The sequence below is a fragment of the Notolabrus celidotus genome, chromosome 5 (genome assembly GCF_009762535.1).
Source record: "Notolabrus celidotus isolate fNotCel1 chromosome 5, fNotCel1.pri, whole genome shotgun sequence".
Classification (NCBI taxonomy): domain Eukaryota; kingdom Metazoa; phylum Chordata; class Actinopteri; order Labriformes; family Labridae; genus Notolabrus; species Notolabrus celidotus.
The window spans coordinates 13,992,287-14,007,956 of record NC_048276.1 but is presented as its reverse complement, the minus strand read 5'-3'; the positions used below and the strand labels follow the sequence as shown (position 1 = coordinate 14,007,956).

Here is a 15,670-nt window from a genome sequence, read left to right as displayed (position 1 = left end):
ATGACAGACTTTGATTTTAAGTGAGGACACTACTGCTGTCTGTTGCACCAAGTCCTCTGGTTTTGCTTGACTTTTTTTGGATTTAAGAGTCAATTCACCCAAAAGTCTCACCTTCAGTTGTATCAGAATCAGAAGTCTTTATTGTCATTATAGCTACAACGAAATTAATGTTAACACTCAAATCAAATGATATCTAGCCAGGGAGAAGCTTTGTTTCATACACAATCCTAAAGCGGACATGCTTCCATCCATTTTGTTTTCTCTGTATTCTTGCGATAAGAAGATTTTTATTTTGTTTCTCTCAACTTTGATTTTTTTAATTTGTCTTTATTTCAAACCTGTAAAAATAAAATCGAAAACACAAGTAAGAAATAACAAAAAACAATCAAACAATTCCATCAGCAAGCACTGAAACATTTTAATTAACGTGCGGAAACTTAACAGATGATCATAACTTTTTAGTGTGGCCAAGAGTAGTATGGCATGATGTGGTTCAACCAATCACAGCGACCAGCTTACTGTGTTATCTTCTTAATCGCCCAAATAATTTCGTGAAATCAAGATCTGTAATCTTGAGATAATTTTATAAATAAATGTGATATAATGTGAAACCAACATTGTTATCCCTAAACTAGAAAAGCTACTTGATCTCAAGATCAATTTCGTTTTACTTGTTGCAATGACAATAAAGGCATTCTATTCTATTCTATAAGAAAAAATGAAATTACTCTTGATCACATGAAAACTGTCAAAGTGATGGATGCATGTCCATGTAGGGCTTCCACAGTTCCAACTTTGCCGGATGGATTCTTTATTTGGATGACAGCAGAAAACGTAGAGATGCATATTATAAAACATGACAATACAGTCTTACCTTTCTGCTTGGCTAGAAACTGCTAGACATTAGTGAAGACTTTCTTCTAGCTGTGGTCCATTAAGAAATAAGCACAATTTAGAAAGCACAAATTATAAGGATAAAATCTATGATACCTTTTAGATGACTTAACTAAAACTATTTGTGTTTGAAACTTAAAATTGAGCCGAAGGAAGAGAATGAATCTAAACTCAGTGAGAGAGTGGATGGTGATGTCTTATTTCTGTGATCCTTCTAACCAAACGTCCATTCATTTGTCATTTATCTGGTCTGATGTGTGCTGGGAGATGGTTGGTGATTTTGGCTGCTGCTGGTCATGGAACATGCCTCATACTCCCAGCTGTCTTTTACCTGGACCTCACAGAAAACACAGGACACTGTACAACAAGGTGGACGTGATCATTTTGTTTTGTTGTCAATATTTTGATCAGAATCCGTTAATAAATGTCACATGGTTCAGATATTGAGTAGGTGTTTCATCCATGCATCCACAAGAATCCCCCCATAATAATTGTATTATGTTTTGACATGTTTTGAATCACTTGATGATTCAGCATTCTTCATCAATGGAACCACGAATGTGTTCATGGTCTACTTCCAAGATGAGTATGTTAGTTTCAGAGGAAATCCCCCATGTGCCCTATGCCTACAGATTGTTTTGAGTGGGTGTACGATAGAGGAAGTGCATTATGTAAGTGAGTATAAATACTGTATCTGAAACCGTAGTCAAAGGCACAACGCTCTCACTGAAGGAGTCAACATGAAGCAGTCGTCTGGTGTCAAAGGTAACAATACTTACTTTTACATACAGGCTTTTAAACTGTATCATGGCATTGGTTGTGATTGTACCGTTTCTCTGCAACAGCCTTGATTTCTCTGTGTCTGCTGCTTGCAGATGGATTTCCAGGTACAGTATGTTTTGTGGATTGAAAGGTTTTGTTTTTACAGTTTGTTGCAACCTTTTTTGTACTAACTCTTTTTTAATCCCCCTCTAGTTTCCAAAGATGAACCTCCGAAGATCATTGGGCCTGATCGCGTCCAAATAAGAGCTCATCCAGGTAACACAAATAATGAGATTGGGTGATCACATTGGGCCTCATTCACTAATAAATGCGTAGAAATGCTCTTACTTAGCGTATAGAATAAGTGCTTACGCAAAATCACCGTCGCGAGACACAAATGGGGGGGGTCGTGAGATGTCTTCCAGATTTTTTTTTTTTTTATAAGTTGTCTAAAACGGGTTAAAGATTGATATTGTAAAACCTATGAATCTAAATACTTCAGGCCTGTACCATCGTGATAAACAGATAATACTTTAATTTGAATCATGTAAATACCACTTGTATACTTTAAAACAGAGGGTCATTTCATTCCTTGTGGAATCAACATGACAACATTTATACTTTTCAAGTAATTGATCTTAAACGCTTTCAGAATATTAACAGTAGCAAGACTCACATATCCCTTCGCGCCACTAAATGGTATCGTAACAATGGTATATATGATGTTTTGTAATGACACAGCACAGTTTTATAATTTATTAGAAATGTATTACAATTATTTCACGGACCCCCACGCTATGGTACGTGGGCCCCCAGGACCCCACTTTGAGAACCACTGGTCTAAAATAGTACATTTTATCCATTATAATAAAAAAAATCTACAAAAATAGTAGCTAACCTTGAAATAAATCCTTGAAAATAGAAAATGTGATGAGTTTTCTGCCATTCTTTTTGCCAGATGGTTATATGAATGTAGTGTAAATGTCATGCATTTAGTTAAGAGTGTGTTCACATTTTCTGAGAAAGTTGGTCGTCATCATTTGTGCGTACGGATGGTCTGAGGAAGTTCTATTTGTGTTTGCAGTGTAAGAACAAATTCAAGTAAGAATATATTGATGAATCACAGATTTGTGCTTCAAACGTGCGTACGTACGGTTTAAGCACGTATTTATGCGTACACACTGTTAGTGAATGAGGACAATTGTGAGTCTGTTTTAAAGACTTTCTTTGCATACAATCAAGATGTGAACAGTGTCCAATGGATCTGGTTGTTGTCTTCCCAACAGGTAAGCAGCTGCTCCTTCACTGTGAAGCAATTGCAAACTGTGACGCTGATATGACGGTCATCTACTGGCTCGTAAATGGCTCTTTTCCAGAAGATACACCCAGCAGTGGCAGAATAGTGGAATCAGAAGAGTGAGTAACATGAAGTCTTACTTCAGTTGATAGCATCTCTAAAATAAATCTCTTTAACTGATGTTTTCAGAGCACACATTTCTACAAGTTAAAAAAGCAGGAGAAGTTAATGACTGATTCAACATCCTGAAGCCAACATGCAAATAAGCTGTCTTACCTGTTTTAGATCAACATTAGAGAACGGCGCAATCCTGCAGAGGACTTTGCTGTTGAAGAAAGTCACATCAGAGGATCTTAACTCAACCTTCACCTGCGTTGTAACCAATGATGCTGGAACGACCTTAAAGAATGCAACATTATCAACTAAAAGGAGTGGATGCAATGTAGGAAGAAACAGAAGACACTGAATGTTTCTGCAAAAGTGGAATTATCTGAGCCTTGCAAACTGACTCTTATGAGTCAGTAGTATCTGTGAATGTTTCATCGTTGAGAACAATGCCAGGGAAATATTGAACAAAGATGACAAATCATTTGGTCTCATATTTGTATGATGCTCTTTTGACGGCTTCTTTCAGTGAGACAAGTGTGAAAACTTAAAAATGAGTCCATCTAAACTAAAAGTGGAACCAAATACTACCCTTCATATATAAGTAGTATTTGGAGGACCTCTTTTAAGGAAACATATCTGGACGTTTTTTCTTTTACAGTGAGACCTCTTAAATTTGTCACAAAATGTCTGTACGCCACAGGGCTGCTTCAAATTAATTGCAGGATATATATGTAGGGAATTCTGAGTAATTTTCTTACCTGTTGTTGATACTTGTGCATCATTGTAGTGTCCATGTTGGATGTTTTTCATAAAATAAACTACCCTTTATAAATGACTCAAAGTTGAATCAATGCATTTGCAAATGTCGGATGAAAACTACTTAGAACACAGTCACTGCTAAATTACTGTTACTCTTTTACTCTATGATATGTTGCTTAAAATCAGTTAAATACTGAATAAAAGCAGCAAAAATCTATTATTAATCAATAATAATTTAATAGGAAATCTACAATAAAGTTTTATTTGAAAGAAAATGGAAGATATATTTTGGACATTTTCGCTTTTATTGAATAGGACAGCGGAAAAGAGAGGAGGAAGGAAGAAGAGAGAAAGGAGACAGCAGAGGGACAAGGCCAGGGTCGAACTAGGAACTGCTCTTACGAGGACTATAGCCTCTGTATACGGGGCGTGTGCTTAAACCACTACGCCCCAGTTTTATACATGTTAAATAATAATGACACTTTGGCATTTCAGAATCTATTTCAGTGTAAACAACTTGCAACTAAAGCTTTCACTGAGTAGCTTTGATAGTCAGTTGAAGGCTTCGGTGAAAGATTATTCATCCGTGTTGATTTTGGTGCCCCCTGTGGACAAAGTGTGAAGTGTCTAATTTCTTTGCTGTTTATGTCTAAAACATGTGTAAGTGCCGTCTTTTAACTATGGCTAGCAGTACGTACTGATTTGGCCAAAATTCAGTATGTTGTAAGTAGTATGTGAACAAGAGCAAAATCTGCAGTATGCCAAAACTCCCTGGATGTCTACTGTTTCAGGAAATTTCTCAGTATGCATCGGACCAGTCTGCCTTGCCTACTGTTTCCCACAATGCACAGTGCTCGTTCCGCTTTTACCCTTTTTAAGGTCTACTGTAGCAGAATTTAAGGCATCAAATACGATAAAAAGAGAGCAGTCTCCGAGCTGATGGTCTTATTTTACTCTGTTTTGTTGCATAGAAAGCATAAAAACTCCTAACAGAAGCATTTTTTGAATGAAAAGTGAAAAAACAATGTACATGTGAAATAAACAGGACTATGAGATTGTCACTTTAGGCCTTGACATATTATTAAAGAGATTATACTGCATATAACTGCAGCCTTACTGTAAAAAACAATAAACACTACAAATGAAAAATATTTGATTGTATAAACATTAAAAAAGTATGACTTTAATTAATGACATCACACTCACATATTTACACTTTCTCTGTTTGCTTTAAACCCTCTGTTCCTTCAAATTATACTTTAGTGTAGCTGTACAAGTGTTTCGGTTGGGCTGTAAGGCTTCATTAGTGCGTATGTTGCTTGAATCAAACACATCTCTTCACAAGCAGTTTTTTTTAAAAGACTCTCTTAAAGTTCTTTGGAAATTAATTTTCTATTAAGAACACTTGACCTAGAGATTTCTGAGTTGGATCAACAAGATGCTGCCTCTGAGGCTGACGAACCCAACTCCTCCAAGCAGCACTGCAAGTTGCCTGTTCTGCTGGGATGATGATTTTCACTGATCTTCTTCTGGAGGAGGGCCGCAGCATCTTGGATGACTGTTGGCCATTTAACAGTGGTGGTGCAGAACGGGTGGAGAAGTTCCAGGTTGGTCTTGGTTGTCATTCCAAACAGGAAACGCAGGAAAATGTCCAGTTTGCCGTCCTCACACTGCAGGCTTCTGTCCACAGCGCTCTTGTAGAGCTCCATCACCTTGGGTCCCTTCAACATCACCCTGAACCTGTGCTTCAGCTGTTGCACGAAAATGTTCTTCCCCTGGTCTCTAAAGGAAAGAAACACATACAGAGCCGCCAGATACTCCTGCATGGTGGGGTGAATGAAGCTGAGGACTTTCTCGTGAAACAACACAAATGGTTTGGTGACATATTGTGTGCAAAGGCCACTGTTAGTCACCGCCTCATCGTCACTGATACCAACCTCCTTCCAGTCGGATTTGGTGATCTTGAACTGGCCTCGTTCCAGCATGTTGAAGGCCAACTTCCCCAGTTTCATGAGGAAGTCTTTCTCTTGTTCTGGGTCAAGATCTGGAGCTCTGAACATGCGATGCTGACGTGTGAGTACTAGCAGCAGCTTTGTGTACATGTAGGTGATGCTGCAGGGCAGCTCCGCCTGTGTCCCCTGCTCAGTAAATATGCGCTGGCACTCATCGGCCACAAGCAAACAAAACAAGGGCAGGTGGCACATGATGCGGAGTGTTTTTAAAGAGTTGATGTACTCAATAACTCGAGCTGCTTGAACTGGATCCTGAAACCTCTGCTTGAAGTAGTTGTCTTTTTCAGCGTCACAGAACCCACGCACTTCTATCTCGTCACAATGCGCATCCCAAGGAGTGCAGCGCCTCATTTGGGGGCGTGTAGTGACGATGAAGAGGCCACGGTAGAGCAACCTCGCTCTGAGGAGGTTGACCACGATGATGTTCAGTGTGGAGGGTTCTGCATGATCGCTGAGAAGTTCTGTGTTCTGAAAGTCAAGGTCCCCCTTGTACTCATCAAGTCCGTCAAAGACAAACATCATTTTGCAGTCATCAGATCTGTAATCCTCCTCCCTTAGTTTCTTCGTCTCAGGGTAAACTGTTTGTATGATTTCCAACAGGGAAACCCTTTGCCCCTCGAATTGTTTGAGTTCTCTGATCGGCAAAGGGAACAGGAAACACACATGTTGGTGCGAACGCTCTTCAATCCAATCAAGGATCAATCTCTTTATGGCCATGGATTTCCCTGACCCTGCTACTCCGTTGATCAACATAAACTTCAAGTTTGATTGCTCCATCCTTTCAGTGCTCAAAATATCCTTTGTCAAAAGTCTTTCTCCTTCATCCCGGTTGCTGTCCAGCTTTTCGATGTTCATAACCTCATGTTCAATATTTGGGCCATTGTCGCATGCTGTGGTAATGTAGAGGTTAGTAAAAACATCGTCTAAGGGCCTCTTCCCTCCCTGCGTGGTAAAGTCGTCACATACACTGCCATATTTTCTCCTCAGAGTTTCACTTAGGTCATGTCGTACTTCATCTGAAAAAAGAAAAACATACATGTTCATAGTATTAGTTTAAAACTGCAATAATATTGTGTTGATCCACTCTTATCTGCTCAGATCCAAAAATAACCTGATGACACATGGACTCCGCTAGACCTCTGAAGGTGTTCTGTGGTATCTGACACAGAGACGTTAACAGCAGATTTTTAAAGTCTCCATGGATCGTACTTGGTTGTCCAACTCATCCCACAGATGCTCGATAGCCACCCTGACCAGTCTTGAGCTGTGCAGCTCGTTAAGTAACACACTCCCATGCGTTGTGTGTTCTGACACTTTCTATCAGAACCAGCATTGACTCTTTCAGCAGTCTGAGCTCCAGCATGATTTCAGCGTTCACGGAATCGCAGAATTGGCCAATAAAAACGGAATCTACTGTTAATCACAGAATATCGCGGAAATTGACATAATGTGACTGAAATGCTGTCATCATGAGGAGAAGGAACGTTGATCTGGGGAAATGTTTCCATGTTTTACGAATGACCGCTCATTCGTGGCACCACCTGTGCATCTCCCTTATTTATACAGTCTGTGGCATCTCTTCATTAACACTCACCCGCCCCCTCCCGAAATAAACAACATGCCGAAGCGGTCACCAGAAACACCGGGAAAAAAACTACGGAACCCATCTCTTACTCCATAATATGTTAACGATCTCCTTATGAATGTTACGAGAGACAACACTTGTTCACTTTTCATAGACTTAATTGCCAACTTCACAGACTACTGTCAGCCGTAACCAACGCCAAAAACAAAATAACTCTGAACTTGGCTCTGATTCATTCATTCCTCAGCCTCTCTTTTTCCTTCACTCTACTCTCTGTCACACACACATCTGCCGCCTCTATTCTCCCTCAACCATTCACAAGTAGGGATGCACCGATTCTACTTTTTAGGTCCCGATACCGATATCGATACCTGGGCTTTGGTATCTGCAGATACCGATACTAACCGATCCGATCCTGGTGCTGATTTAACAATCTTTATTCCTTAATTTGAGGGTAGAATCATGTTTTGGCAACTTCAGGCTTTTCTGACTTTGTAAACCAAAATTACTATATCGGCCCCTTGTCACCGATATCTGATCTAGCTTTTTGAGTTCGATCTGGCCGATATCCAATACCAGGCACACATTCACTGACATTAAGGAAAACTGAACATCAACTAATTAACTAACATCATAACTAATTAATAACTAACCCTAGCAAACACCAAACAACCAATCTGTTACAATACAGAGCTGAACAGTTCCCAAATGACTTCTGTGTCAGGTGACATGCTTTTTTGCAAATTCCGCCAACATACTGTTAACTGGAAACTTAAAAATACGTGTGATGACCACTTGACGTCCAAAAGCCATGTGAAAAACAGAGTGTTGCATCAATAAATTTAAGGATTTTTGCATTTTATTAACGGACATTTTCTTAACTGACGCAAAAAGTGGTAAAATAAGTGCAAAGGGTAAAAAACAGAATTCTAGAAAATTAAAATGGAAAAAACGGAATTTGGAAAAAAATTAAACAGATTTCATAGGGCCCTACTGTTGGATCGGACCTTGTCGCTGGTTACTGGATTTCCTTCCCTGGACTGCTTTCGGTAGGTACTGACTACTGCAGACGGAGAACACCTCACAAGAGCTGCAGTGATGCAAATGCTCTGAACCATCAAAATGGCTCACATCCTTACAAGTGTTCATTTTTCCTGCTTCCAGCACATTAACTCTGAGGCCAGATGTTCACTCTCTGCCCAACATATCCCACCCACATCCCTGCACTACTTGTTGCACAATGATTATCAATATCTTTTGAACTGCATCTTTATCTGGTTCTCAAACATTTTTACCTGGTAAAATAAAGGTCTAATAATAATAATAATAAAATCAAATGACCAGTAATAAGACTCTGAGAAACAAAGAATTTGACGTACTTCTGAGGCACAAAGTCTGCAGATGATTAATCAGCTTCTTTAGCTCCATTTCCTCCAGAAGGAATTTGGTGATCTGCAAAGACACCTCCAGGCTGTAACACTCCAGCATGCGGTCAACAAGGTCCACCATGTCCATGCCTTGTGGAGGAGTGTTGAAGGACTGTGGGTAACGCTTCCACAGCATCATCTTGAATTTCCTTATGTCCCCCTCAGACAGTTTCCCGAGGGTGTGACAAATAGCCTGATTACAATGGAAGAAAAAAACACTGCTATTGGTTATTGGACTGGAGGGTATGTTCTGTATTCATTCACATAACACAACAGGTAACACACACTGACCTTAAAAGTGAAAGCCACAGTCAGAGAAGGATGCCTTATCTCATTTGGGTCTGTGAGTAACTCAGGGGTGTCAGTGAGCTCTGGGACAGTTTCCTCGTTGTTTTTACCCCTGGTGATGCCACAGTGGAGAGTTGTATCATTCTTTAAGATCAATCTAACCTTATGTAAAAACACAGTAACATGAAGAGGACATGCATTGGTTGTATTTCTTACTTGGGCGTTCTCTTCTCACAATCATCACTGTCAAAGGAGTAGCAACTAGAGAATGAATCAGCTCTGTTCAGCTGGACCCTAAAACAAGGAAGACAACCAGGCTCAATAACATTTTAATGTAACTTTACCATCACAACGCAGTTTTATTTGGGTACAGTTAAAGTCACAGCAGCAGAGCAAAGACACTCATTTTCAGCTGTTTTTTTTCAGTTTTTTTAACCTTGTGGAGCACCCTTCCCCGTCCCCGTCCTCGTCCTCCATGTTGCCCACGCTCTCCTCACTCTCCTCACTCTCCTCACTTGTCAGTGACGAGTAGCTCAGAGCTGGAGGCAAGGCATGGTCCACATGATGCCTGAAGAAAAAAAAGGATGACAGAATGATGGTTTTGTTAATTACTCAGGGGCCCTATAACAAGGCAGCAGTAGCATATGCCAGATAAGAAGATCATTTTAATCTTAGAGCTCTTTCTGAAGCAGCATCACAGCTTTTGTGTTTGACTCTGGGACGACACGGACTAATGAAGGTTGACAGACAGGGAGAGGCTTTTACTTTCAACTTTGTACTTCTATTGAATTATGGATTTGGCTTTGTTTGATTCTGCAAACACTCTAAAATAATATTTTTGTGGTGTGTGTGCTGTCATGTGAACGCAAAGGCTTTGCAACAGACACAATATAATTTCTGTTCAAATTTGGATCCAAAAGTGTTGACATAAATCAAATATACAAATATAGAGATACGCACAGATACAAAAAGCCCCTCAGAACTGCTGCATAGATTATTACAAAAGAATATCCACATAAAAAACAACCTGCTTCTGTTTTTCAGCCATACTCCATGAAAAGAAAAGAAAAGAAAATGTATCAATTAAAATGTGTGTGGTCAGTAGAGTCAATCCACAGCATAAATAGCATTTTACTAAAAGTACATGGGGTAACTCAACATGTCAACAGACTAGGTAAGGCCAAAGAAGTGTAAGATCTTCATTGAGTCCTCTAGGGGGAGCTGCTGAGCTGCAATATCTCCACTGCTTTCACATTGAATAGAAGTAATGTTTGTTTTTAATCTAAAGAGAGTTGTTATCGTTCAGCTCCAGATATCTCATTACTTGCTGTAAAACCACTTAGAGATGTGACGTTCGCGAACGAGTCGGTCTTTTGAACGGCTCTTTTAAGTGAACGATGAGAACCGATTCGTAGTTGCGAGCCGTTCATTTTGGGAGCCGTTTTTATATGCAGATAGCTGCCTTTACGTGTCACCTGCGTGCCCCATGAGTCTTTTGTTCACACTTATTGTCTACTCTTTGTTATTGTTTACATTGTTATGATGTGGATTCGAGTCAAGGAGGGGTAGTACAATTTTGCATTCACATATTTATAATGTCCTAATTTTTATTCTAGTTGTATTTATATTTTTATATACATATATATTTATTCGTATTTATTATTTTTATATTTTTTTCTGTATTGTTGAAATGTTATTGTATGGAAAGTTTTACAGTTAAGTTGTTTTGCATGGAAGTTATCTGTAGCCTGTGTAGTTTTTACAGTGCCACAAAGTTTTTTAGGTGAGGGAAAATTCAAAATAGTGATCTCACTGTCGAAGCATGGGGATATGGCACCATCTTATGGAATGTTTACAATAACAAATTAAACTATAACCAATATTTCAGAATAATTCCCACCAATAGAGTATATATATTGGTGGGATGTGTAAGTTTGAATTATTCTGATTCAAATCTTATCTTATAACTGCTACCAGTGATTGTTTCCTTGATAAAAATGAGTTACCCCTGGTTGACTTCTAAAAAATAAATAAATATAACAATGAGCCAAAGAGCCAGTCTTTTGAATGGCTCTTTGAAAGGAACGGCTCCTCAAGATCCGGTTCCCTTTGAAAGAGCGATAAATCCCATCTCTAAAAACCACTATCCTACAGGGAAAGAAACAAGTATGTCAAAAAGAAAGAAAACCCTCTTACCAGTTGCTAATGTCCATTGGCATCGGCCCCAGGTCCAGGGACGGTCTTCTCTCTGGGATGTAATAAAGATCGTCATCTCCATCTACACCTTCATAATTCACATTTTCTCCTCTACCAGACACCGCCTCTCCGATCGAGGAGCTGCCTGACATTGAGACTACTGCCTCCATTTCAGCGTCGTCCATGATGTCGTAGAGAAGGTCAGCCGATTACTAGCATGACAAGAGCGCACATAGTTCACTTCTCCAGGGCTGATCCCTCAGGATGGCAACCTGTCTGTACCTGCAGAAGAACAAAAATGACATAAGTGTTATTGAGCAGCTCTCAAATCCCCCCAACAAACTGTGTTTGGTACTTTACGCCAAACTAGACTTTCAGGTTTCTTCTGTTGGATTGTATTTCAGAAGGTGAGTGTTCCATATTGTGTTAATGATTTACTCAGCCAATGAAAGAGATATCTAAAATAATGTCAGCAGACTGTACTTTGACTTTTAGAGAGCTTCTAAGTATAAAACTAAATGCCTAAATACAGTCACAGAAATCCTGGTATTAAATACAAATGGAGCAACATTTCAAACACATCCTCAGTCTTACAGTACAACTAAACATCTATATTCTGGAAATCTATTAACAACTAAAAAGCAAATCCATAAATCCACAAATCCATGCACCACTCACTTCTGTTGGATTGTATAGTGATTCACTGCTTTTGGCTTTGAGTTCTACAGCGTCATATCTCATATCATATACGAGTACAGGGATCATATACTTATCTGACGTTTTATTGCAGATGCAGAACAAATAAAAACCAACTAAGGCACTAACACAACACTTTGCCAAGTAAACCAATACTCAGATGCATGATTGTGATGCCCTTTTTTCAGCTACTGGTGTTTTTTTCTGATAAATAAACTTTCCTGATGCTGTTCCTACATTGATGTGCATTATTTTAGTGTTTTTGCTCTTTGAATGTTTGTGTATGAACTTTTGATCAGCTTGCTGATAGCTGGTACACATTTGATACTTGATAGCTGGAACACATCTGATACTTGATCTGCTGGTGCACATTTGATCTCCATAATGAAAAGAAGCCAATTCTAGTTTAGGAGAAGAGGCAAAACACGGACTGTCTTTTTATTATATTTTTTTAGAACAGGGGAGTGGTTGTGAAACGAAAAAGACACTGTAATAAGGCATCTTGTAAACCAATAGTGTCCAAACTTTTTTCAAAGACGGCCACATTTGACATTGTCAGAATACCTCAGGGCCAGTGGCTACTACTGAGACTTAGGGATCATAAACATTGTACATGAAATCTCTATTTAATAACAATTATTTACCTTTTTTTAATCAATAAATCAGTAACTAGGTAGTCCTCAGTTCTCCACAAGCCACAAAAACATTAGAAAGATTTATCTTCGTCTGGAGGAAAATGTTTGTCATTAGGGTTGGGCAATGTGGGAAAAATATTGTATCATTATTTTCCTATGGCAGGATCACGATCTGGATTTCATCACACTTCTTTTTCATGTTGTTTTTAAGACTTTTCTGACCAGCAGACAACATTTTTAGAACTAAATAATTGTTTTCCTGTGGTCTGAACATTTGTTATGCACCAAATTTTGCCTTTTCTGTTAAATTTCATAATTTTGATCTTGTCTTGTGTCCTCTTTTGTGTCCTCTGAACTTTTAGTGTTCATCAAGAGCATTTTCACATCATGATAAAAACATTAATTTGAAAAACCTGTCAGCTTTAAGAGTTCTTGTGTTTCTGCTTTATTGCCATCTTGCAGAATTCTCAGAGCTATAGACAGGTAGTCCATATGAAGGTTTTTGAGATGTTTCTGGATTGACTTTAGTTTTGTTTGTGCTCTTGAAAGAAACTACAAATGTATAGATGATTCAAAATGTGATTCATTTCTGTGCTATAACTAACACCTTTTAAGATGGAAGCTTAGGGCCATAAATAAATGGACCTTGGGCCGTGATTGCCCCCGGGCTGTACTTTTGACATGCCTGTTGTAAACAGGTTTTTATTCCCTCCAGATTACACAGTATGTTGTGTTTGTTCCAGATATGTGGTGTATAATGACTGAACGCTGCTTCACCATGTTTCATTTTGACTTTAGGGACTGAAAGCAGACCAGTACCTGATGACCTCAGAGGTCGAAATGGTTCATAAAGTAGTAGCAGATCAGTAATGTATTTTGGGCATAAACCATTCAGCGCTTTATAAACCATCAGCAGGATTTTAAAGTCTATTCTCTGACAGACAGGAAGCCAGTGTAGGGATCTAAGAACTGGAGTGATGTGGTCTACTTTTTTGGTCCTTGTTAGGACTCGAGCAGCAGCATTCTGTATGAGCTGCAGTCGTCTGGTGGACTTTATAGGGAGTCCTGTAAAGACCCCGTTACAGTAGTCTAGTCTGCTAAAGATAAATGCATGGAGGAGTTTTTCTGCATCCTAATGAGACATAAGTCCTTAATCCTTGATACATTCTTAAGGTGATAGTAGGCGGACTTTGTAATTGTCTTAATGTGGCTGCTGAAATTAAGGTCTGAGTCTATGACGACACCAAGGTTTCTGGCTTTAAATGTGAAGCCAGCCTGACTCTGTCTCCCAAGTATTCATATGTTCAAAACTAAAGTTGCATATTACTCAGTCACACTGTCAGACTGTGTTTACTGTAGATAACCTGTTATCATGGCCTACTTTTCACATTCTTCTTATATTTTGATCTTCCGCTTTGTTACGTGCCATTAAACATGTGATACAGTATGACGAATCGTTTAACATGTAATACAACTCCATAAAGACTCCAAATAACCCAAATAACCAAAGATATGTTCGATGGTTATTCGTTGTGTATCATTTAACATTAGCCGAGACACTTAGCTTCATAACTTTCGTTTTAAGAGAACAACATTTGAACACAGAGGTAAACGTTTAAATCACGAAACCGAGAATACGACGAGTGAGTTTTACTAAACGTTATAACTTGACGCCCAAACGGTGAGACATCTGAATTTAAGAGACTTTAGTGACTTTGTTTTTCACTTTTTTCAAAAATAAGAAATAAGCGTTAACTTACCTTCGTCACAAACTCCAGGAAGTCAAAGTTCTTCTTCTTCTCCGGTCTCATGAGCAGCAGAACATTGGAGATTCTGCCCCCTGCAGGTCTGCAGGATAATCACATGTAATCTGCTGAAACTCTATATTGTGTAAATTTTATTTATTTTCAAAGTGGACATCAACAAAAAAGGAACAGAAAAACAAAAAAATAACAATACAAATCAGCACAAGATAAAGAAGACAAAGACAAAGCATTAAAGTAATTTACAAGACAAAAACACAACAAGAAGATAATGACCCAACAGCCCCCAGATCAAGACTCACAACCAGATAGTAATATCTCATAGCATAATATGCTGCTTAAGTAGTAAAACACACATTATTATTATTAATAATAATAATAATAATAATAATAATAATAATAATAATAATAATAATAATAAGAATAATAATAAGAATAATAATAATAATAATAATAATAATAATACATTGTATCTAAAAGCACCTTTCTTAACACTCAGGGCTAATTTACAGAGGGATTAAAACACAACAAATTAAATAACACGATAAAATAAATAAAAACAACAAGCAAAGTAACACCAAGTTAAAATGAAGCAGTGGAAATTAAACAGAGAATGCGGATTGGAACAGATGGGTCTGAGTTTTGATTTGAAGAGGGCTAGAGAGTCAATCTCTGTTGTCTGGTGGGAGTGAGTTCCAGAGTTTGGGAGCAGAGCGACTGAAAGCTCTGCTCCCCATGATATAGATATATGGCACCATGCCACAAGCCCTCCTCAGAGAAGGAGAGGGCAAACGACTTCCCGCCAAAACAGGAAAAGGAGATAGGAAAATCCAATTCTTATTTATGAAATAAGGTTCAAATTTGGAGGCACTCCACCTTTTTGTAACAAGTCTGTAATTTCATAAGGTAGATAAACTAAGACTGGTTGCCAAATAAAAAAATAAAAAACCTGTTGTTCCCTTTTAACTTTGCAGAGAGGCTTTCCATTGTTATAACCTTGTATATTTCTCTGTACCACTGTGTTACTGTTGGTGGTTTGTCTTTAATCCATTGAAACTCTATATTTAACGTAAAAATACCAAATCGAGTAGATAAAGACAAATATATTGTGTTTTATTTTCAAAAGTTTATGATCTAAATGTAAAGAGTTAAAATAAGCAGTATTTAAATATTGTTCAGCGTTTATATGACCGTAAATGATAACTTCTGAGCTGATGGTTTGAACTTTATTCCTACAAGTTTATGTAG

At 38.4% G+C, this 15,670-nt stretch overlaps 2 protein-coding genes across 3 annotated transcripts; one reads left to right on the top strand and one right to left on the bottom strand.

The window, feature by feature from the left end:
- Positions 1–1,436: 1,436 nt before the first annotated feature.
- LOC117812943 (interleukin-1 receptor accessory protein-like) lies at positions 1,437–3,891 on the top strand. Of its 2 annotated transcripts, XM_034683938.1 has the most exons (5): positions 1,437–1,659; positions 1,740–1,781; positions 1,870–1,932; positions 2,943–3,072; positions 3,239–3,891. In XM_034683938.1, the coding sequence occupies exons 1-5, from the start codon at positions 1,635–1,637 to the stop codon at positions 3,417–3,419; spliced, it is 441 nt and encodes a 146-aa protein (XP_034539829.1). In that variant the 5' UTR covers positions 1,437–1,634; the 3' UTR covers positions 3,420–3,891. The 2 variants fall into 2 exon arrangements, with proteins under 2 accessions (XP_034539829.1, XP_034539830.1); XM_034683939.1 differs by lacking the exon at positions 1,740–1,781.
- A 213-nt stretch (positions 3,892–4,104) lies between these two features.
- Positions 4,105–14,538, bottom strand: nlrc3l1 (NLR family, CARD domain containing 3-like 1). The gene is made up of 7 exons (XM_034683963.1): positions 14,420–14,538; positions 11,329–11,610; positions 9,569–9,700; positions 9,349–9,426; positions 9,136–9,244; positions 8,797–9,037; positions 4,105–6,848 (listed from the first exon to the last, which is right to left on the bottom strand). Exons 2-7 carry the CDS (start codon positions 11,511–11,513, stop codon positions 5,251–5,253), a joined length of 2,343 nt encoding a protein of 780 aa, XP_034539854.1. The 5' UTR covers positions 11,514–11,610; positions 14,420–14,538; the 3' UTR covers positions 4,105–5,250.
- Between the last annotated feature and the right edge of the window lie 1,132 nt (positions 14,539–15,670).